Consider the following 26,180-nt stretch of genomic DNA (forward strand, 5'->3'; position numbering starts at 1 on the left):
CACGTCAGTGCACTGCATGAAATTATTCATGTACCTTATTATACATTAAACTGGATGATATCAGATTAATTATTTACACTGTTGGGATTGGAAATCATTTTAAAAAATTTGTTTATGATTATATAATCAATATTGAAGCCCCTAATATTGTTATGTAGTAAATATATTGAACTGAAAGATTTATAAAGCAATTTCATTAGTAAGTCGTTTGCAAGACATTAATGAAAGAAAAATATTTTTTGAATGTCGATTGTAGATTATACAGTATTACATATTTTTTGCTATACATTATTATATCAACTTTTTGTACTTTTATTTTACTTTAATAAGTATTAAACTAATTCAAGTCATATCTAACAATTTTTCTAAAATTCTAATATTGAAATCATATACGCTGGGTATGCTAAACTATAACAGTCCTGTCGAATTAGAGTGCAAAAAAAATTATTGCACTTTATGACGGTGAAATTATTGCACTTTATGACGGTACATAGAATAATAATATTAAAAAACTAATTCAAAAGAAGCGCTGCCAATGAAACTCTAGTCGACCTATCGGAAAATTAGTTATTTTATGTTTTAGCCAATTGAATTACCTACAATATAAGGTAGCTAGTCATATTTCATTTGTTAATTATAAAATAAATGTCGGTCGCGGAAAAGTCAGTTTTCGGAAATTGCGCATTATTATTGCAAAAAGCGATGGATGTAGATGAAATTTATGGAAAAGACGGTAAATCCAACCAACGTGTGTGTTAGTATCGTAGACATAGCTTCTAATTATTGATCCAGAGAATAATTTCAAAAAGTTGAAATTAAGTTACCGCATACTAGGATGTACAAAACAGTGATATAAATAAATTGTCTAAGGGTCAGGTAAAAGTCGCTCGAGAATTCGCTCTTTTTGCATTAATAAAGCTTATTTTAACGGTAATAAAAAAAATTACCTACGGCTCTTGTTTCCAAAATAGCTTTTTTATAACGTTAATTGTTAATTAACTATTGGACGTATTGGATTGGATGAGACAAAAAAAGGGTTAAACTTTTATTTTCAAAGAGTGTTGCATTGTTAGTTCATGTAATAAAAGCGCTAGCAGCAACGTTAACGTTAATAAACCACCTATGAGCGCGAGAAGGAGCGCTGGGCGCGTGCATGCGCGTGAGCTCCGCTCTCGCTATGTGCGAGATTTTTTACTTGAACGTTTTTTTTTTTTTTAATTAGGTACTGTAAAAATAAGCTCTATTTAATGCAAAAAAGAGCGATTTTCCGAGTGGCTCTTACCTAATTTATTTATACGCTTTTTTGCACATCCTACTGTCTTAATTGTAAAAAGTAACTTAATTTAAACGTTTTAATTTTTTTTTCGATACATTCCTCTGGATTAATTAGAAATTTCATCAACACCCATCGCTTTTTGCAATAATAACTAATTTTCCGATAAGTCGTCCAGATTTTCATGAGTAGTAAATATAGAAAAACATGTAATTTAGCCATCTATTTGCAATTTGCCAACTTAGTGTCAATTATTTCGAGTTAGTTTTTTGATTTTCTCATTCTACATACCGTTCACCGTCATAAAATGCAATAAAATGTCTATTAGTTTCTGATCTACTTCGACTGAACTATCAGCCAACTTCAGAGGCAACCAAATTAGTTGTATCCCATATTATCATTAATTATTAATTAATAGCTTATCTTTGAAGTTTGGTGCTAAACTTCACACAAAAACAATACTGGGAACAGTTGCTATTTGTCCGTCCTAGCCAATATTGACCAAATTGTCTGATGACGAAAATTTGTTGGATGGTGATAGCGAAAGCTGTAAATAACTGTCCCATAAGAGTATTATGGGACGTAGAAATACTAATCATAGACCATGTGGCTAACGAAAAACACAAAGTATAACATATAACTGGTAATTTAGAGAAAATTAAAAACACTTTAAAAAGTTACAGAAAGTGCTTAAAAGCAATGTAACTACCGAAAATAATTGATTTCAAACAGCAACGCTTCTTTGACATGTGATGTAGAAAGAATGTCGCGTCCTGTTTTGTTTTGCAAGGGCAATTATAATGCAACTATTCGCCACAGAAATATTTAATTTAATGTCGAACAAGAGTGGAAATGTGGCATGTGGCAATCATAACGTGAATGTTGTCCAATTTTATTTATCTAGTTATTATTAACGAATAACGTGCATATGCAATGCACAAAATATCACTGTTATGAATCTAATTTTTCACAGTAGTCTGACTTTATGGCACAAATTNGTCCACGTTACTTTTTGCGTAAACTGATCATCATTCTCTGCTCGGTTTATTTAAAGTTTATCGACAGAATCCAGAAGCACCCTTCATCAATTTTGCCATGAAACTATAAGAGTTAGGAAAAAAGTGAATGTACACTTTTTGTCAATAACAAACTGTTCTATATAAAAACAGCATAATTTTATTTTTATTTATTATTTTCAGTAGCGCCGTATTATTTTTTTATAATTTAATGAGTCTGAGTCCCCATAACTTCGCCACTGGTTGCTTGCGGGACTTCTACTTCTATGGAAAAATGGTATCTTATAAGAAGATGTGTCATGCCAAATTTGGCTTAAATAGCCTTCTTCATTTAGAAGTTATTTAAAAAATTCGAATTTTTTAAAAAATATTTAACGCCCTATAATTCGAAAATGAAGCGTCTCTGGAAAAAAATTTACACTTGATTTTTTTCTTATTTTTTTATGAGGAATATCTCCTCATATTAAGTTTGTCGACTTAATCCTGAAACACCCTGTATATCGACATTTATACAAAAATTCAATGATTCTTTTTAATAGCAATTAATTTTGCGTAAATAGGTATGTATGTTATTATTATTTACTATTTAATTCTTGTAATATAATTATATAATGTGTCCTTTGCAATAATAATTTTCTGCAAATTAGAAAAGTAAAAAAATATTAAAATTTTTCCGGCCAAACAGAAATATGTTTCCAGTATTTTAACCTCTGCAGTTTAGTATGAAAATATTTATTATTTGAATTCAAAGAAAGAAGTCTCCAGTATCCCTGCTAGTATAAATTTTGATAATACAGTTTTGAATGATCCCAATAATATTGTGAACGCATTTGCTACTTTCTTTCAATCTAGTTATATTATCTCCATATCTCCAAAGTATGACATTCCCCTTACAATGTTAAATTGTTCGTCGTATAGTGTTCCTACTTTCTCCGAGTCTCAAATATTAACTGCCTTAAAAAAATTTAAACCAAAACTCACCGCCGGCCTCCTTGTTTTAAGATTGCGCAACAATATTTGCTAAACCATTATGTTTTCTATATAATTTGTCATTAAGCGTAGGTAAATTCCCTGATCTTTGGAATTCTGATCGAATTTGTCCCATCTTTAAAAAGGATAATAAAAGTGAAGTGAACTAAACCATTTGTTAGCTTTTTTACCTTATACCTCTCTCAAAGGAAATTGACGGTAGAGTATCGTGGTTTCCAATCGATAGAAATAAATGCCACCTCTGGGGTCCCTCAAGGATCGGTTCTCGGTCCGCTACTATTTCTAGTCTTTATTAATGACATTATCCGGAACCTGAATTGTGAGGCCCTTTTTTATGCAGATGATTCTAAATTGTATCAGTCTGTGTCAGATATTAATGATTGTGTCTAGCTTCAATCTAACATGGACAAAATTTCTGAATGGTACTCTGAAAATACATATATTACCTCTGAACTTCTCGAAGTGCGATTTTATGCGTTTCATGGGGAAAGCAAATACTATTACTTTTAATTATGAAATTGCTAATAAGCCCATTAGGAAATGTAGCACTTTTAAAGACCTCAGGATAATCTTTGACAGTACGCTTAGTTTTGTCGAACATTAACAATATACAACGTGAGGCATATAAAAATCTCGGCCTTGTTCTAAGAAACTCAAGACAGTTTTCTGAAATCTATACTTCCTTGCTGTTCAACTCATTCATTTTGCCGAAACTGGAATATGGGTCACTGGTATGGTGCCCCTCCTATGACATCCATCTATGTTAAAAAGTTAGGGGACATTTCAGCGAAAATATGTTAAATACCTATGGTTCAAATTGGACAACATATACAACCTCAAGGGGTACCATAAAACACTTTACTAAGTCGGTTATATCTGAATGACTTAAGTAAACGACGTACACTGTCGGCCCTTTGAAAATGGACGATTTATTTTTCTAATGTGATGTGGTCTACTTTTAATTATGACAAGTTTTTATGTCAGTGTCATTAGTAATTTGCTTGGTAATTCAAGATTCCGCGTTTAACGGAACCAGAGAAAGTGAGAGCTTTAACTTTACTTCAGAATGATTACGTATGCAAGAACAGCATATTTAAACTCATAGCCCAGTCGAGTTGTCATTTAACCGGAAAAAAATTAGGGACCACAATTTTATTGTTCTAACCTTAAGGGGGGGTCAATAATAGTGTAAATTCAGAATCGCGACTGAATTCCACCCCTGCGTCAGCCGCTATCTTGAATTTTAGGAAAAATCGTTTTTGCTTAATATCTCGAACATTTTCAACTTTACAACAAAAATGGTAAGGACTTAAGTTGTTGGAAATGCAATTTCCTACAACTTCTTTTATTACAAATTTTATCGTGCGATCGATATTTTTCAAGTTAGAGGGGAAAATAGTGACAAAGTATAATTATTGAGTTATCTCGTTTGTTATTGACTTTACGACATAAATATACATAAACAAAGTTGGAAAGAATTATATTTTCTACAATTTTGATCCCTTTGATTTTTTCGCTACTACCAAAATTTAAGGTCCTACGCCTATGGCAAGCCTAACTAAACTCAAGGGATCAACATTCCGTAGGCCTGACGTCGCCGCAAGCGTAGGACCTTAAATGTTGGTAGTAGCGAAAAATCCAAAGCGATCTAAATTGTAGAAAATATAATTCTTTCCAACTTTGTTTATGTATATTTATGTGTAAAGTCAATAACAAACGAAATAATTCAATAATTATACTTTGTCACTATTTTCCCCTTTAACTTGAAAAATATCGATCGCACAATAAAATTTGTAAGGAAAGAAGTTGTAGAAAATCACATTTGCAACAAATTAAGTACTTACCATTTTTGTTGTAAAGTTGAAAATGGCCGAGATATTGAGCAAAAACAATTCCTTCGAAACCAACTCCCGCAAGGTCCTACGCTCGCGTCTTTACTGCAAGCGTAGGACTTTAAATATTGGTTATAGCGAAAAAATCAAAGTGATCAAAATTGTAGAAAATATAATTCTTTCCAACTTTGTTTATATACATTTATGTCGTATAGTTAATAACAAATGAGATAATTCAATAATTATACTTTGTCACTATTTTCCCCCTTAACTTGAAAAATATCGATCGCACGATAAAATTTATAATAAAAGAAGTTGTAGGAATTCGCATTTGCAACACCATTTTTGTTGTAAAGTTGAAAATGGCCGAGATATTGAGCAAAAACGATTTTTCCTTAAATTCAAGATGGCGGCTGACGCAGGGGTGGAATTCAGTCGCGATTCTGAATTTACACTACTATTGACGCCACCTAAAGGTTAGAACAATAAAATTGTGGTCCCTAATTTTTTCCCGCTTAAGCCCTTTTTCTGTCTAACCCGACTGGAGTATCAAAGAAAAATGGATTACGGAGGGTCACGTACGTTATGTTCACGGAGGTGGACGTTGAAAAGTAAGCACCACCAAAGAATAAATCCTTTTGACATGGCAGTAGCGGCTTCCTTTGAGACGAATTTTCCTGGATCAGTGCGAACTGCAAGGAAGCGGGTGAAATATTCGGAGCTGAAGAATTATGCGGCCGCAAATACAGTTGCTTTGACTCCCCAATATAAAGAACAGAGAGTTTGCAAGACAATTTGTAGGAAGCCCAGACAACTTCTGGGAGAATATAATATTTTCGGACGAAAAAACTTTTCAGTCTTGCTCCGATGCTTCTGTCCGTGTCTACCCACCAGAGATTATAAGGTATTCGGAGCCTTTATGTGAAACCCACACAGTGCAGCAATGGATTCTCCATTAACGTTTGGACTTGGATAAGCTGCCAAAGTCCTGATGTTTGTTGTGACTATGCTGTATCCTCAGAATTTCACTTTCAAGCAGAATAATTGTCGTCAGAATGGTTAATTGATAACAACATCGATGTTTTACCTTGGCCCTCAAAGTCCTGGGGATATATGGTAATTTGGATTAGTTTTGCTCACTAGAACTAGTATGTTAGACACACATTAAATTTGACATAATGACAGCCGATTTGAACCTCACATTTTCAAGTCAGCTTCACAAAGGCCAATTAGACAATTTGCTTACAAGAGTCGTCCACTTTCAAAGGGCCGGCACTGTACCTATGTGTAACGCTACATAAAATTGTAACCGGAAAAATGGATTGTCCAGACTTACTAGCTGCATCATACTTACACACTCCTCATTCTGCCACCCATTTCCCAAGACTTTCTAATTTTCCCACCCCTAAAACTAGTTTGTGGAAATATTCACCTTTGTAGATAACGGACCTTAATTACCGTCAGATGCAAAATTCTATGCATATTTTTCAAGATACTATTAGATGCATGAAACAAAAAGTCTTTACAAATTAGTAAATTATTATTATTTATACTTGTGTACTTATATATTTGTTTTTCTCTTATTCGTTTTCTTAGTTTGTAATATTATCTGCAATTCATTTGTTTTATACTTGCATATACATTTCTGTCTTTATTTGTACAAATGTTATATTTAAATATTTCTTTTCTTCTTTTTGACTAAATCTTTAATGTTCCCACTCATTAATTGGCTTAGGCTGTCGAGTGGTGTATGCTAAATAAATAAATAAATAAATAAATAAATAAATAAATAAAATATATTAGTTCCAGTTGAAAATAATTTTTCGGAAATTGCACTACAAAAGCTGCTTAAAATTTTTGAGATTTTCTATTCAGAATTTGAATCATTTAATGAGTATTACGCAACACTTTATACGGACCTTGATTAGTTTTTTAAATGTCGGCCTGGGATGTTTTAAGCGTAACAAAAAATATATTTGAAAAAAATTGTTAATGTTAATATGGTGTATTATTTCAATTTATTTTTTACGCAGATTAGAATATCTGCGACTGTTAAATTTACCTTTCGTCTAGACATCTCATTGGGAAATACGAGAAATTCCCTAAAGTGGTGTACCTTGTATAGACACCAACACTAATACACAATTGCATTTGGAAAGTCTAACCTAAACCAACAAAAACTCTTAGAAAAGAAAATAAATAAATATTGAGTATACAAAAAACATAACAGTTCATGTTTCGTAAACTTTATTATTGTGTATTCCGTCTCGCCATCAAAACATTCAATGGAAATAACAGAAGAGGTACACAATGTAGAAATTCTCATTCTATGTATATTTAACTAAATATAGTTTTAGCATTTTATCAGATTTAGTCTCAATGTACCATTGAAGCAATATCCAGATATAGATTTAAAATAGATACTTCTAGTTGGGAAGCGAAGTTTAAGCTTTTGTGGTAGCAGTTGTTCGGAATGATTTATTTCTCGACCTCGATCGCTCTGTCTGAAACTCAAATGCTGTGTTCCATAATCCAATATACTACGCATATTAATGGAAGATATCTTACGAGAGAAATGGTATAATATAGTAGTTCTAAACTTGTGTATGGTAATTTTAATTACTATCGAAGTCACACATAGACTGTTAGTTAATTTCTCACAATGTATTTAATAATAAAATAAGCTAGTTGCTTGTTATAACTGTAATAACTGATGTTTTTCAAGTCAATCTTTTGACAAAGGAAGATAGAGCTTTTACCACCTTTTTAACTGAACGTTCTTGCCATGAAAAATAATCCATTGAATTCCAGTTTAAATTAATAAAAATATGGGAACGAATAAAGAATTCACTTATGATTTTAAAATTATATAAGTAATTCCGAATCATGATTTTCGAATTTCCTGGAATTTTTCCTCTCCCTCTTAATAGGAATAATCGATGGACTTTTTTGAAAAATTCTTTATGAAATTTGATTGGTTTAAGTTCTTCTTGCTAGTAGTTACCTGTAAGGAACCCAACAAAAATCTAGCAATATGATGTAAAAAAATTAACCACTGCAATACTGCAATGACAAAGTAGAAAATCTTTTTCAGTGTGTGTTATTCCTAACTGAAAAGTGTTTCAAAACTAATGGTTTTTTAATTCAATTTTTACATTGAATTCAATTATTATTAAAGATAGAAAGTTGTATAGGTTTTGTGACATTTGTAAGAAACATCTTCGGAGTAAAATGAATTTTAAATATTTTTTAATTTTAGATTTGTAGTAAAAAACTTAACATTTTGACCCTTGTAAAGGCTACAACTGTACCATTTTCTGATATGTTAATACTTGTTTTGTAGACGGACAAGGCACGAATTTCATTGTTGAAACTGTCTTCTGATTATTAACATTTATTCCATATATTTTAAAAACTCCTTAAATAATTCACCAAAAACACATCCATTTGAAACGGGCAAGAAATCCTTATACAGGGTGTCTCATAATTACCTGCCAACCCTGAACAGGCCGATTCTATGATCAAAACTAAGTAAAAAAATTCATATGAACATGGGTCCGGAAATGCTTCCTATGGGCACAGGGACTCATTGAAGAGGGAGGAATGTAAATCATTTTTTTGCAATATCTCTCAATTGCGTTGTGATAAATGAATGAAATTTGGTATACACATCTAAATTTTGATGAGCAATTTGATGGACTAATCCATTTATTTCCACAAGGTCCATTGGGGTGGGTACGGGGGGGCCCTTGGTACTTTGCGTGTGTAACTTTTTCATCTTTGACTTTTTAACAAATTGGACAGCAAATTCCGTTTTCCCGAACTGTTTTACGTTAAAAAGGTACTCTTGTTTCAAATCGTTATCTTTAACGGTTTCTGAGAAAATCGCTCTTGAATTAATCCCACTTTGGTCAATTTCATAGTAATTTAAACAAAAAATAATAATAATAATTTTCCTTTCCTCTCTTTTCCATTTAAAGGATTAATTTTTATTTAATTTAATTTTTTATTATTATTTTTTTATTAAAATTAGATTAAATTTAAACAAAAAAATTTTTTTTGTTTAAATTACTATGAAATTGACCAAAGTGGGATTAATTCAAGAGCGATTTTCTCAGAAACCGTTAAAGATAACGATTTGAAACAAGAGTACCTTTTTAACGTAAAACAGTTCGGGAAAACGGAATTTGCTGTCCAATTTGTTAAAAAGTCAAAGATGAAAAAGTTACACACGCAAAGTACCAAGGGCCCCCCCGTACCCACCCCAATGGACCTTGTGGAAATAAATGGATTAGTCCATCAAATTGCTCATCAAAATTTAGCTGTGTATACCAAATTTCATTCATTTATCACAACGCGATTGAGAGATATTGCAAAAAAATGATTTCCATTCCTCCCTCTTCAATGGGTCCCTGTGCCCTTAGGAAGCATTTCCGGACCCATGTTCATATGGACTTTTTTACTTAGTTTTGATCATAGAATCGGCCTATTCAGGGTTGGCAGCTAATTATGAGACACCTTGTATAGGCATAATTTTAAATTACTTATCAGTCGAAATCTAACAAAATATAGAGAAATAAATAGAAAATGATGAGGTCGTATAAACTTTCGCAACGTACATATAAGACTGCTAGAAAGACTGGTACATAGTTTTGTGTTTAATTATCTGAACAAATATTTGAACATTCTAGTGTTTCTCCCTGAAGCAATTTTATACGATGGATGGAAACTCGGCTGAATTTTATTCTATTGGCTCATGAGAAATGTCGTTTCCTATTAGGAGAATATGTTTGCTTTAATTACAGTGTTTCGAATTGGACGCGGAAACCTGGAAGCAGATTCTTAAATGTATCAAATTATTGGGCTAAGTTGCTCAACTCAACTCATCTGGAAATACAAGATGTTGCAAAAATAAGTATAAAAATTTAAACCACACATTTAAAAATGATAAAAAGCAACAACTTTTATTTAGTGATTTATACTCTTCCATATTTTTTAAATTCATATAATTTTTCAAAATTTAAAATTTTTCAATGGAGAGAAGCGGTTGAATTTGACCTTAGCCCTGACCTTGAAGGATAACTGAAAGTCAACTTCATAATTTTCAACGGGACGCTCTATTTTTACGATGAGAATGAATTCGGCAGCAAATTTTACATACGGATGTGATCTCAACTTTGACCTTGCGATCAACATCAAGGTCACAGCGAGTTCAAATGATTCGTTACTCCTGAAGCAACCTCGAAGTAAGATGTTTGCCCCCCAAAGTCGATGGGATTTCCGTCAAGGTACTGAATCATAACCTTGGATTTGACCTTGACATTCAAGGTCATTTGAAGGTCGACGACAGAAATCGACCTTGATGGTCTCTACAAAAGTTTTTAAGGATGTTCGGGACCATGATTGGTGATTTTGGATTTAATCTTGAAGGTCACTTGAAGGTTAACTTTGTTTCTTTTTATATCGGTACCTGTATTCCTGAGGCTGGACACTGGAAAAACGGTATATTCTACAGAATTTCATGAAAATCCCATCAATATCATATTCCGAGGTTGCCCGGAATGATGATTCGTCACCCCTAATCATTTGAACTCGCTCTGTTCATGACCTTTACCGCAAGGTCAAAGTTGGGATTACATGCGTATGTAACATTTTCTGCCGAATTCATTCCCAGGGTAAAAAAAGAGGGTCCCATTTAAAATTTGAGGTTGATAAGTAAACTTGCAAATTGATCCATTGTCGGCAATTTAATATTTTTAAGCCACTTTCAGTGTCCTTGAGTAGTAGATAGGGTAATAAGAATTTTTTATTTGTTGAAAGCTTATTAAAATAGATAACGATTGTCATAAATATATAATATAAAAATAGTAAAATTATTAATTTAAGAAATTGATTACAGTTTTATTAATATTTGTAATTATTTTCTTAATCATCAATACAAGATTTTATTATTTTACACATTTTTTTCAGTATGCTATTTACTAGATAAAAGTAGTATAATTACAAGGACATAATAATATGTATTTCTGACAAATATTTGTATAAAATATTCTCAAATTATTGTGCATTAAACTAATTTATTACTTGAAATAACTAATTGCAATGTACCTACATATTTGGCAAGCCCCCCTTCTGTAAAAATACTGCCGGAAATACTTCTTTGTGCAAACTATAGCGCAATGAACTTTTAGAAAACATATTACTCTTGAAATATGTTGCAAATATCAGTAAAATATTTTTATTATCACATACTAATTTTTTTACAATATGTCCCAGACCACCCGTCCACCCCTTCCAGAATCCAAAGTACATGGTTATGTGAAAAATGGTTCAGACGAAAGTTACCATTATCCAAGCGACACATTATCGTGACCTTGAAGGTCGTTTTCAAGGTCATTTCAAGGTCAAATAAGGTTTTAAATTTAAATGGAAATCCTTATTTTCAACCTCGGATTTGGATAGAGCGAAAAATTTTACGTACAGATGATGTATCATGTGTGGGGTCCATTTGACCTCCCAAGGTCATGTGAAGGACAATTTTGTTTTACTGTTTATGGTTTATAAAAAACAGCTTAATCTTATTAACATTGAAAATAACTTTATGTTATTATGATTTTATGTTATTATCTATGTTATGTTACACATTAATTTTAATTGCAAAAAAATTGACCTTCACGTGACTTTGGGGGGCCAAATGGACCCCACACATGATACATTATCTGAACGTAGAATTTTCCGCTCTTTCCCATAACCACGTACTTTGGATTTTAGAAGGGGTGGACGGATGGTCTGGGTATAAATTATGTATCTACACATTTTAGATAATCTGAAGTAATTTAAACTACTACTGCAAGAATTATTTGCAAACGTAAAACCTTCACAGAGACTAATTTCACTAGTTTCACTCATTTTAAATTTCATCGATTATGATTTCAGAACTGTATAATTTTTAAATACTTCTCTGTTTATTACCAATAGTTTGTGAGTAGTGGAGGGTCTCTGCAAATTGAAGAGTATGCACAGCTTGCTTTGTTTATCCTACTATTCTGACTCGTCTCAATAAGGTGCTCGCTTTTTACGTAATGTTCAATTAAGCTCAATTAATTGTTGGTACGTTTACTGACTTAACTTTTCGTAGAATAATTTTTTATAAAAAATAAAATGTGCTATACCAAAGTGCAAAAGTAAAAGTAATTGCATAATTTCCTTCAAAATATTTTTAAATATCCGGGATAATAATAATTGCATATTACAGTTTTCGCCGAAGTTTCTTTGGTAAATATACCATTCTACTAAAAAGCCCTGCAGGATAAAGGTTATTAATATACAAAGGGATTGTCTCACCAGCTTATAAGAATAATTGAAGTATTATTGAATGTTTGTGTCATAAATGATTTTGCCTGAAAAATATGATGGAAGAATTACCAAAGAGTTTTTATTGTATAGATACATCATTTAGTTACTAGACGTCAATTATATCAGATACCGTTCATGTGTAACAAATTTCGATTACTTCCAGGAAAACCAACAAAAGCGAAAACAAAAACGTCACGATTCTCTTCCGTTAAGACAACTAAGTTCCATTGTATTATAGATAACCTTAGATTGATGCTGCTGGCAGTTATTGTATCATATGAATTTCACATGAAAGTTCTTCGGTGTCTTAATGAAGTTTTCCCCGTACATAATGCAAAACAAATTGTGTCTAAAACAAAAGTTTGTAAAAATCAGAGTTTGAATGTGTATCATAATACGTATATCCACTGTTAAAATCCTGGACTCTGAAACAATGTTTTTCTTTTTACTTACGATGATGATCTGAGGTTCAGCAATCATGTCATTAATCTGGTTAATAAATCATATAATAAACTGAAATTATTGTACATGCAGGAGTTTTTGAGTAATGACATAAAATTATTATTGTGTGACTCATTGATTATGTCATGTTTGGCTTACTGTGATGTTGTTTACTGGCCTACTTTAACCGCGAAAGATAAGAGCACCCTCCAAAAAATACAAAATAGTTGTATTAGATTTTCCTTTAACTTGCGTAAATATGACCATTTGTCTGAAGCTTTTTCACGTGCAAATTGGCTTAATTTGGAGGAAAGGTTTAGGTATCATATTATGTCATGTTTGGTTTTCAAAATAAAAAATAATATGTTACCTTCTTATTTATATAACAAACTTAGTCTGTGATACTCACAATTTATCTACTCGTTATAAGGAAATGTATACTGTGCCCAAGCATACAACTGGACAATTTGAAAGAAGTTTTACATATAATGCATGTAAGAATTTCAATGATATTCCTAACTGTATTAAGTCGGTCTCGAACTTATAGACATTCCGAAAACAGGTCAAAACTTGGATATTTTCGAAACGTTTGCCTTAGTGTTTTTACCTATATTACTTTACATTATGCTTCTGTCTTGTCATTTTGTCTATATGCTTGTAAACTGGTAAGGATTGGTTACGTGGAAAAGCGACATTTTGTCGAACGGCGCCAATCCTTCTCAATTTTTTTTTTGTTATTTATTGACTTGTCTGTTATTCCTATTATTTCTGTTATTCAACAATATAACACTGTTCCTTTTAGTAAACTAGACAACTGCTTATTCTAGAGAAATCAGATATTTCAAAAATATATCGCTTTTTCAAATCACAATTTCACAAAATTTTATTTCTAAAAATATATTTCAACGTTGTTTCGGGTACTTTTACGGAAACTTTTTGATAATATTTTGACTCGAGCCAGTTTCTATTCAGAACAACTAAATTTAGTTTTAAATTAATGAGGTTTTATGTCTCGATACTGAACGGTTTTGTTTCACTGAGACTGTGCACTAAAAAATATGATTATTTTCAAATTATCATGAGAACAACAAATAATTTTTTATATTCTGTAACATTCTTTGTAATTTCATTAACTCGAAAAATTACTGCATATTCTACTGTAATAATCTTTTCAAAGTAGTTGAACAGTATTGGTGCAAATATATGGGATTTATTACTTTAAAAGTGAATAGAATTGTTGTTAATATGCTGAGAGCGTTTGATTTGTTATAAAATGTGCATTTTTTATTTCTTTATGAAGGTTATGACGTCAGAACATTTGTAATTGAAATACTGGCTATACCTATTTAGTTTCTTTTTAATTATCATTTACAAATTTCCATGCATTACAATGAAAACACTAAATACGAGTTATCAGATGAAAATCATTTATATTAACGTCATTAATATGAATGCTCTATATTTGCATTTAGTTAATTAATAGAAATAATAAATAACATAATGCATATTTCTATGTAAATTATATGAGTTACTATTATTGAATTTATTTAGCTAACATAAACTACTTCTTACATCTGTTGTTCCTTCTATGTCGATTCTGTTGATTTTCTTTGTCCTCCTTTTGCTCCTGTCTTTCCTCCTCCTTTACCTCCTTTACCACCACCACTTCCTTCTCCATCTTTACCATCTTCACCTGCTTTTCCTCCTTCTCCACCCTTACCTCCACCTCCTTTTTTCCCTTTCCCCTCGTCATCGTCTTCCTCTTCTTTTCCTCTCTCTTTCTCTTCTTCATCGTCTTTAATTCCCCCTCTTTTTCCACCTTCTCCTCCTTTCCCTCCTCTACCCCCTCCGCCCCTACCACCCTTACCACCCCCTCCACTTCCTCCATCCTTACCATCTTCACCAGATTTTCTTTCTTCTCCTCTTTTTTCTCCTCTTACGCTTCCTTTCTCTTCATTATCTTTTCCTTCTCTCGCTTTTTCATCTTCACCGTCTTTACCTCTCCCCTTTCCACCTTCTCCTCCTTTCCCTCCCCTACTGCCTCCACCACCTCCACCACCTCCACCGCCTCCACCACCTCCGCCACCACCTCTTCCCCCTGCTCCACCCTTACCACCACTGCCTGTCGCCACTGTTCTTCTTCTTTCCCCATTCTTCTCTTCCGCTTGTTTCACATTATTGCCATCGTCTATATGGCCCGTAGTGAAGGCTTTGTTATGCCGTATGTCAGGCATCATATAATTAACTATAACAAGCGAAAAATTCATCAGACTCGAATAAAAAAATATATAGTTTCAAGGTTGCATTAAATTCTAATATTGTTAATATACCCCAAAAAGGTTACAATAAAAATTATCTACCTCTATTCAACTTGACATCAACTGAAGTTTTTCAATATGAATTATATGTATCAGTTGACGTTAGTGACGGACTATTTTTTGTCACTGTCATTTTTATATAAAATTATGTGGCAAAATTGAAATAAGTTTATTTATCCACAATCACCTTATAATCGGACTTTTATCCACACATACCTATGAACCATCTAAAGTAATACTTTATTCACGAATGGCATAAAGTAACTATTTCACTAGTAGAATAATGAAAAAATAAACCTATAACAAATCAAATTTAATTTATTTACTTATTAACATTAACATTTACATTTATAAGACATTATTTCATTTTTTGTTTTATCACATTTAACTTCCTTTCCGTTAATAACAACCCTTGTAGCATTGTTGCCATCATTTTCGGAACGTATAACATCTGCCGAAGTTTGTGAAGAATTTGCACATGTTAGGGATGTCTGTCTCTTCTTGTAAGGAACAGTTATATTTTCCTTGGATTTTCCTTGCAATATTAAGTTGCCATGCCTTTTGATGGTTGCACCTTTATTGGCCAATAAATTTGGCCAGTATTATATGCTTCTGGTTTTGCGATATTCAGAAATGAAGCAGCTATTGAGAGTACCTTCGCCATTGTGTTGATTCCAACATGCTGAGAGGTACATTTTTTATTGATGTATCATAAAAAGAATCTGTCTTGTGTTAGTCGAATTGGGCGCAATATTTCCTGCATATTTCAACAGCATTCACGCAAAATCCTTCTTCTATAATAGGGTTGTCCAATATAAAAGCAAACCATATACAAATTGTTGTTGACTCAAAAATTTTATATAAAAGAACCTACCTGTATGGTCAAATTTTAAATATATGTATGACAAATTAGTGGTAGAAATCATTTACGAATTTTTGCGTTACTTATAAACTAGTCTGAAGTCATAAGGCGCATTTGAACAAGAAGCTAGTAGCGATCCTATTGTATAATTTTGAAGAAGAAGAAAATATGTCAAAATTGTCCATCAGACCCTGTTGCCCTGTTTGCTGTATTTTAAACAAAAGTGACACAAGTGACAGCAGTCTATCAATTAAGAGTATTTGTGATAGTTATTATTAATTTCCTGATTGTAATGGATTCTACAAAATTTAAGTGGTGTTTTGTTCCACATTCCACATAGCCAATTGTATTATCTCCATTAGACTCCCGAACTACACTATAAATTTCCATAAATAAATAGGTATTTTATATAAATAAACACAATAAATTCATTAATTAAATATGTCGATCCTTACCTGACTGCTTTTATACCTCTGATTTCGCCAATATTAAAACGCTCGTCTCTTTTTAAAAATTCAATTCATGATCATAAAAATATCAATTTTCGGTAAAATTTGCGAAGTAGCTTCCACAAATCGCGATTCACACATTCTGTTTTAATTATAAGGGAAGCTATTAAATGGTTATTACTAAATAATAATTTTACTTAATAAAGGAATTTGAAGATTAAGGAAAATAACCCATAGACTTGAAAATATTTTATACGACAGTGTCACTGACAGACTGACACTATTGACAGTGTTGACAGAGCGTCTTCTTCCAATTTTTTTCCTTTACGCAATCATTTACACATAATTTCACTACAAGGTGCCCCTTATGACATCACAGCCGTTTTGAAATGTTATAAAAAAATCAGTTTTAAATAATTATTTTAAAACTGTTCTGACGCATTTCTCAATCTCTAATTGTGTATAGACACTAGTTAGTACGTGTAAAATTATATTATCTACTTTTTGAAATTTGGTCAACAACCCTATTGTAAGTTTTCTTGAAATGCCCATCTTGGTGTCAGCAAAGTTCACGATATACCTAACAACATGTACAAGATTAAGAGATAGTATTACCTTAATCATTAAATATTCCTTATCGGAAGCTGCAGTAAAAAATTCTTCAATATGATCTCTTTCCAAAACTACTTTTTTTTTTGCTTCGTATCCTCTCGATTCACTCTTCAAATATGCAGTAAGCTTGTTATATTATATTCCAGTATCTATATTTTTGTAGACCTTTATAGTAGCCTTCAACATCGAATACTTTGTCCCTTCAAATTTAAAAAATACGATAGCATGAGTTCTTCATTTATTGTCATTACTCTCAGTTCTTCCCTCCATTCGTTAAATTAGGTGAACACTTTTTCATAATGTCCTCTGGATTTCCCTGGCAATAAATGGAAACTTGCTTCTTGAGCTTCTTCAAAATCAGCAACAGGAACACAATTAAGCTTCATTCACATAGGATTAGTGCGGTTGCACTGGTACTGTAGAAAAGTTCTTAANTTGAGAGTACCTTCGCCATTGTGTTGATTCCAACATGCTGAGAGGTACATTTTTTATTGATGTATCATAAAAAGAATCTGTCTTGTGTTAGTCGAATTGGTCACAAAATCCTTCTTCTATAATAGGGTTGTCCACTATAAAAGCAAACCATATACAAATTGTTGTTGACTCAAAAATTTTATATAAAAGAACCTGCCTGTATGGTCAAATTTTAAATATATGACAAATTAGTGGTAGAAATCATTTACGAATTTTTGTGTTACTTATAAACTAGTCTGAAGTCATAAGGGGCAATTGAACAAGAAGCTAGTAGCGATCCTATTGCATAATTTTGAAGAAGAAGAAAATATGTCAAAATTGTCCATCAAATCCTGCTGCCCTGTTTCCTGTATTTTAAATAAAAGTGACACAAGTGACAGCAGTCTATCAATTAAGAGTATTTGTGATAGTTACTATTAATTTCCTGATTGTAATGGATTCTACAAAATTTAAGTGGTGTTTTGTTCCACATTCCACGTAACCAATTGCATTATCTCCATTAGACTCCCGAACTGCACTATAAATTTCCATAAATAAATAGGTATTTTATATAAATAAACACAATAAATTCATTCATTAAATATGTCGATCCTTATCTGACTGCTTTTATACCTCTGATTTCGCCAATATTAAAACGCTCGTCATTTTTTTTTAAATTCAATTCATGTTCATAAAAATATCAATTTTCGGTAAAATTTGCGAAGTAGCTTCCTCAAATCGCGATTCACACATTCTGTTTTAGTTATAAGGGAAGCTATTAAATGGTTATTACTAAATAATAACTTTACTTAATAAAGGAATTTGAAGATTAAGGAAAATAACCCATAGACTTGAAAATATTTTATACGACAGTGTCACTGACAGACTGACACTACCGACAGTGTTGACAGAGCGTCTTCTTTCAATTCTTTCCTTTACGCAATCATTTCCACATAATTTCACTACAAGTTGCCCCTTATGACGTCACAGCCGTTTTGAAATGTTATAAAAAAATCAGTTTTAAATAATTATTTTAAAACTGTTCTGACGCATTTCTCAATCTGTAATTGTGTATACATACTAGTTAGTACGTGTAAAATTATATTATCTACTTTTTGAAATTTGGTCAACAACCCTATTGTAAATTTTCTTGAAATGCCCATCTTGGTGTCAGCAAAGTTCACGATATACCTAACAACATGTACAAGGTAAAGAGATATTACCTTAATCATTAAATATTTTTTATCGGAAGCCGAAGTAAAAAAATCTTCAATATGTTCTCTTTCCAAAACTATTTTTTTTTGCTTCGTATCCTCTCGATTCACTCTTCAAATATGCATTAAGCTTGTTATATTATATTCCAATATCTATATTTTTTTAGACCTTTATAGTAGCCTTCAACATCGAATACTTTGTCCCTTCAAATTTAAAAAATACGATAGCATGACTTCTTCATTTATTGTCATTACTCTCAGTTCTTCCCTCCATTCGTTAAAATAGGTGAACACTTTTTCATAATGTCCTCTGGATTTCCCTGGCAATAAATGGAAACTTGCTTCTTGAGCTTCTTCAAAATCAGCAACAGGAACACAATTAAGCTTCATTCACATAGGATTAGTGCGGTTGCACTGGTACTGTAGAAAAGTTCTTAAGATGCATTGTAATAGGGACATTCAGATAAACTTCATAGTAATGCCGTTACTGCGGTTGGTACGGCAGAAGCTAGAAGCGTTTTAGCTTTTACCAATCCGGTATCACCAGTAATACAAGGACCAATCAGACAACAGCATTTTTGACAGAACACTAAATATATATAGATTTTTACAAAATTCTGACTACGGTATCTTAGCTGGTCAAAATACACCGGAAATGTTATGTCAGATCTTTGGGTTTGGACTTTTTTCTGTGCTGGATATTCTATTAATTAAAATGACCAACCCTAAATATTAGAACCCAAACTTTGACTAAGAGTATGTTTTATAGATTACTGACATCAAAATGAGTAGCACTACCGGGTCTACATCTTCTTCGCAATTGAGTTTTTTTTTTGTGTGCCGGTGTTATAATAGTCATCATTGGCTAATAAGATTCATGTAGGTATAACTACAGTGGCTATATGCAAGACAGTGGCGACAATAGCGACTAAACCCCGCCCATCCGCCATGTTGCATCCAATGTCAAATTGAAAGTAACTTTTATAAAAAATAAATTAAGTACAAAAGTATTTTTCTTTTAAATTTTACGCACAGTTTTAGGCAAATAACTCCCTTGGAAAGTGATTTTAAATAATGAATGAATATAGAATCTACTTGCGCAATAGGGAAGGATAAATATATAATAATAACAACTATTGGTTTATATTTTCTAGGCAAGTAAATTTAAGCATACCTACATTACACAATGAAATTTATTGGGTTTACATTAGAAAAACGAATACTTAATACTAGTGATAGTATTTGTTACAATAAATGTCCAGCAACACTTTTACTTGCAAGCTTTTTGCATGCTTTTTGACATTTTTTGGAAGCTATTTTTAATCGGAACATAATAAATCTTTTAACAATTTTATTTTTGATCTGATGACAATTTGGTAGATCTAAATTTAAACCAGACATTTCTTTTAAGAAAAACTCTTTTAAATTTATGTTTTGTCAAGATTCAATCGCAAAAAATGTTGTAAAAGTACTTTCCATCTGCAAGAAGAAACAAAATACCGCTTCATTGCAAAAAAGACTGAATGTTCTCTAAATCTCTTAAGTACGCTAAATTTTGAACATGTTTTATAGATCGGCGTTTTAGAACCAACAGCATGCAGACAGTTTGTACAAGTTTTTGACGTTTTAACGATACTTTGGGCAATATATCCGCACACATTATAAAGATAATTTAATTCACTAAAACTAAGATTAAATTTTAGTTCTTCTATGTTAGCAGGAACCTTAACTTCCTTATAAGTAGGTCTTATATTTTTTGTTATGGTGTCCAAAAAGCCTGAAAGAAATTCACGGTCATCGTCCTCATGAAGCTTCTGCAGACATTATAACTATCCCTTAGCACAGAATACCCAATAGTTTCACTAGTAATCACCAAAATTAAAATAAAACAATACAAATATTGAATAACACCATAAGAACGCTCCTGACACCATGACATTTCACAGATGAATTTGACACTGGATGCAACATGGCAGCTAAAATCACGTGGACCAATTAAAAATGATACACTCTATTGTCGCCACTGTCTTGTATAGAGTCACTGTAGGTATAACTAATAATAACAATCACTGGTTATAAATTGTAATATACTCAATAATATTGGCACAATGATTCCTGTCAGTATTACAATATTATAATAATACCACAGACAATATAGCGTATCGCTACAGACTGCTACTTAAATGCTGGAAAATGGCAACCCGAAATGGAAGCAGGCTCTCCTTAGCCGGCTTCCAGCTATAAAATTTAGCGTGGTAACTCTTCTACTTAGTAATAGGCGGCAGTTCCAGCGGTGGCTTTGTTGCCAAATAATAACTGCTAAATAAATTTAATGCTTTCAATTATGTAATTAAATAGATAAGGAAATTATCTTGTGTTTGGAAATCACATTTGCCTTAAATGTTAAATAAAATAAATNAACTAAGATTAAATTTTAGTTCTTCTATGTTAGCAGGAACCTTAACTTCCTTATAAGTAGGTCTTATATTTTTTGTTATGGTGTCCAAAAAGCCTGAAAGAAATTCACGGTCATCGTCCTCATGAAGCTTCTGCAGACATTATAACTATCCCTTAGCACAGAATACCCAATAGTTTCACTAGTAATCACCAAAATTAAAATAAAACAATACAAATATTGAATAACATCATAAGAATGCTCCTGACACCATGACATTTCACAGATGAATTTGACACTGGATGCAACATGGCAGCTAAAATCACGTGGACCAATTAAAAATGATACACTCTATTGTCGCCACTGTCTTGTATAGAGTCACTGTAGGTATAACTAATAATAACAATCACTGGTTATAAATTGTAATATACTCAATAATATTGGCACAATGATTCCTGTCAGTATTACAATATTATAATATTACCACAGACAATATAGCGTATCGCTACAGACTGCCACTTAAATGCTGGAAATTGGTAACCCGAAATGGAAGCAGGCTCTCCTTAGCCGTCTTCCAGCTATAAAATTTAGCGTGGTAACTCTTCTACTTAGTAATAGGCGGCAGTTCCAGTGGTGGCTTTGTTGCCAAATAATAACTGCTAAATAAATTTAATGCTTTCAATTATGTAATTAAATAGATAAGGAAATTATCTTGTGTTTGGAAATCACATTTGCCTTAAATGTTAAATAAAATAAATCAAGTTAAAATTAAAACTATGAATTTACCTAATTAATTATTTGTTTTATATCACCTTGGAATGGGAAAATTCAAAAACTCGAAATTAATGTTTTTAGATTTGTGCGTCGACTTCCAATATGGTACGATATTAACACCTATGTTTAAAAAAATTGCATTATACAGGTTGTGTATCCTTAGATGGGTACTGCCTCTTATTGTTGATTTCTTTAGATAGGTAAAATAATTATTGACACAAGTGTTGCATATCATGGATGTCATTGGTAGTGCTCATATTTGTGACACAAGGTGTTCAAAAAAATTAACACAATGTAAAATTGCTGGAACCTCAAGTAGTTGAATACGAAATTTATTTAAAAAAAAACAACAAATCATCAATCAATACAGAGATAAGATAATGCGTTCGCTACTGCTGTTGCAATTTTTGACTAACTGTTTTGTTTTTCGACATACTGACTTCGGACCGTTTCCATTCAACGCAGAACGGACAATCAGAACCAGAGTAGTGGGGAGATTTTTTTAATTATTTTTCAATTCAACGCACCGTTTCCGAATTATAAGGCCTTTTTTACTGTATCACCTCACAAACTCTTCTTTCCGAAATTTATTTTCCACATACGGACTTCGGACCTTTTCCATTCAACGCAGAACTGACACACAGAACCAAAGATGTGGGGAGAATTTTTCAATTATTTTTTCGATTTAACGCACCGTTTCCGAGTTATACGGCCTTTTTACTATAACACGACATACCCTTGTTTCCAAAATTTAATTTCGACATACGGACTTCGGTCCTTTTGCATTCAACCCAGAAGGAACATTCAAAACCCGGGAGGGAGGGGTTGACATTTTTCAATTATTTTTTCGATTCAACGCACCGTTTCCGAGTTATGAACACTTTTTTGTCCTATGGTATCACATACCATTGCTCCCGATTTTTTTTTTGACATGCGGGTTTTGACGTTTTTCAAGGGTTCACCATGGCAGATTTTTTAATACTGAGTCTAAGCAAATACTGTTTTTTTTTCTTTCATATATTGTGACACCCCGCTCTGCGTCACCCACCGAGTGCTCTACTCAGAACCAAGGGGAAATTTGTTTATATTTCCAGCCATTTCCGAGTTACGAGCAAAGAGCGTTTTTTTTTTCTTATACTGTGTGACATCTAGATATCGATCTTCTTTTATCGAACGAAGGCTAAAAAGGTCACGCACCCTACCCCACGCTCCCTCTCTAGGTGTCCTGAAATTGCTGGGGAGACTCCTGAAGGCAGCAGAAAGAGAGAAAGAGAGAGAGATAAGCTCTCTATGAGGACAGAGTCACTCTATCTCTATGAGGACAGAGTCACTCTATCTCTATCGCACACTATAACTCTATCTCCCTCGCACACAATTAGACAAAAACGACAGAAATGAACCTTCTTTTAAAAATACATGGGATTTATCATTATTAGAATAACCCATTTCAATTTAAAAAATTAAAAAAATTACAATGGGTTATTGTGATGACGAAAAATAAAACATGATTAACTGTATTATTCAAATAACGATAATGTGCAAAAGTTCTTCAGGAATATTGGCAAATTTACTTTGGGGGAAGAATCCCGTCAACGAACACTAAAAAATATTATTAGAAACTTAGGTGGCCAGAAAACAGCCCCGATCTCATTGTCAGTCCTTTAGACATATTTTTTTTACCTGAAAATTTCCTAGTATTGAAAGAAGAATACAGGACGAAATGCTTGATAATTTTGAATTTGAATTAAAACATATTTTATGCCAGCAAATTTTGATGTCAAATGAAATAAAGGAAAAGTCGTACATTTGTATTTAAAGTTTCTTTCTATCTTTAATTTTTAAACCTGTAAGTGGATGTCAAAATACAACCACCTTGTATATTAAATAAATTTATCGTCATTATTATTACGAATTTTGTTGGTTTGGAAATATATTTTCTGCAGTATTTCAATACCAACAAATGAAAATAGTAGGTAGCTAATTAACGAAATTATGATTAAATAACTTAATTGTAACACCGCTGCAGAATATCATATGAAACTACATAGATATTCGTTGATTCTTTAAAAACATTTCTATCAATACCTACATCATACATTTAAGTAAATACAGTAACGCAAAAAACACATATTGATAATAAAGTGTACAAAAGAAATCCGTAAGTACGCCTGGCAACATTACCAAAGTCTTGTTTATATGTTGCTAGGATACGGGTAGGTATGCGGGCCGCTGCATTTGATTCTTCCTAAAATTCTGCTGGTGGTGTACTCTACCGGCAATTCGGAAATTTAAAAGTGCCGGCCTATTCCAGTAGCGGTCTGTGGCGATAGCTATTTTGTCTGTGATATTACTATTGAAATAATTACGAAAATAAAACAAACACGGCGATATTGTAATTTTACTAGTTCATCTAAAACTGTTTTGCTATATTCATTCCGCTTCTTAGTTCAAGGAATGATATGTTGTATTGAAGAAAATACCAATTGGGAGTGGAAGGTTACTTAATTAGAATTGGATCAGAGAAAAGGTTAACCATGTATTGGAAATATGTCGTATATGTCTTCTGTTCTGTTCTGTTCTGTTCTGTTACTGGTGATTTTTCAGTATTTTTATATTACAGAATAAATCAATAACTTTTGTTATGAAATGACAAATACTTACCTCATTTCGGTCTGTGGCATAATATTTTTAATAAACTTGTAATATTAGATTAAAAAATTTCTTTCGAAAATCGATAAATAATATACTTTCAATATATTAAATTACAAAACATTATTTATTAAGAAAAATCCTTTATGTGAAGTTTTTTAAACGTATTTCACATCCGTTAAGAATAATTCTGGACACTCTAAACACTTATGCCACTTCTCCTTTCTTGTATGTCCACAAATTTTTAGCTACCATCTTCTCCATCTTGTCCTCTTCCTCCCCCTTTTCCACCTTTTCCTCCTTTACCTCCATCGCCACCCTTTCCTCCTTTTCCTCCTTTTCCTCCTTTTCCTCCTTTTCCTCCTTTTCCTCCAGCTCCTCCTTTTCCACCTTTTCCTCCTTTTCCTCCTTTTCCTCCTTTGCCCCCTTTTCGTACACTGAAAGCTCTGCTATGCAGTACGTTAATCAGCATGCTACCAACAGCACTAAGCATCAAATCTGACTGATGAATTTCGATCGGTTTTAGTTGCAATAGCTTGCAAATCATTTTTGCGTTTTAAAATGGTTTTACGGAAATTTACAATCAACAAAATAGTTCTGTCAAAATGACAGGAAATTGACAATAATAAAGGTAACTATGTCAACACAAAACAGATCTGCTGAAGCTTTGCCATAGAGATGCTTTATTTTTTGCATGCGTAAGCCACGTGGAAGTAATTGTTCTGTCCACTAAAATCATATTTTAACGTTTAATTCACAGGCCGACAAAATTAAAAAAAAAAAAATTCCAGAGATCAGACACTACGCTTCCGAAGGCATTTGGCGCACTGAATCCGAATCTGGCCTCAGAATTGATTCATCACCCTAGGTTTCCGAGATATTCTAACCTAAAAGTGCAAAAAACACGTACTTTTGCTATATTCAAGGTTATGTAACTTGGCGAAAAAAATTTTTTTCTTAAAACTGAAAACATCATTGGAAACGACTATCTTTCCCCTTCAAAACGCATTTTTTTATTTGGAAAAAGCTCTATTTTTCGCGGAGATATCGTCAATTTAAGATGACCAGTATGGCTATATTATTACATCATGGCTAACCCCATAACACTGAGCGCTGCTAGCCCTAATTGTTAGGAACGTTAACCCCAAGCCCTATAACCCCACAACACTAAGCGGAGCGAGCCCTCATCGTCAGGAAGGTTAACTTCAAGCCCTATAACCCAATAACACTAAGCGCTGCGAGCCCTAATCGTCAGGAAGGTTAACCCCAAGCCCTATATGTCTGGAAGGTTAATCCCAAGCCCTATAACCCCACAACACTAAGCGCTGTGAGCCCTAATCGTCAGGAAGGTTAACTTCAAGCCCTATTACCCAATAACACTAAGCGCTGCGAGCCCTCTAAGGCTCGTAGCGCTTAGTGATATTGTGTTATAGCTCGAGCCATGGTAATAAGGTAGCTATACTGATCATCTTTAATCGACGATATCTCCGCGAAAAATAAAGCTTTTTACAAATAAAAAAATGCGTTTTGAAGGGGAAAGATAGTA

The 26,180-nt window shown here is 32.6% G+C and overlaps 2 protein-coding genes across 2 annotated transcripts in view; both read right to left on the reverse strand.

Annotated features, from left to right (window-relative positions):
- Positions 1-14,494: 14,494 nt before the first annotated feature.
- Positions 14,495-15,142, reverse strand: LOC108910027 (glycine-rich cell wall structural protein 1.0-like). Its single transcript, XM_018714519.1, has one exon. It carries the CDS (start codon positions 15,140-15,142, stop codon positions 14,495-14,497), a length of 648 nt encoding a protein of 215 aa, XP_018570035.1.
- A 9,699-nt stretch (positions 15,143-24,841) lies between these two features.
- The window catches only part of LOC108910028 (myb-like protein X), a 46,190-nt gene continuing 44,851 nt past the window's right edge, over positions 24,842-26,180 (reverse strand). The window contains exon 4 of the mRNA XM_023455235.1: positions 24,842-25,060. Within this exon, the coding sequence (XP_023311003.1) occupies positions 24,842-25,060 (219 nt within the window). The remainder of the gene's footprint in view (positions 25,061-26,180) is intronic.

The sequence above is a fragment of the Anoplophora glabripennis genome, unplaced genomic scaffold (genome assembly GCF_000390285.2).
Source record: "Anoplophora glabripennis isolate ALB-LARVAE unplaced genomic scaffold, Agla_2.0 scaffold603, whole genome shotgun sequence".
NCBI lineage: Eukaryota > Metazoa > Arthropoda > Insecta > Coleoptera > Cerambycidae > Anoplophora > Anoplophora glabripennis.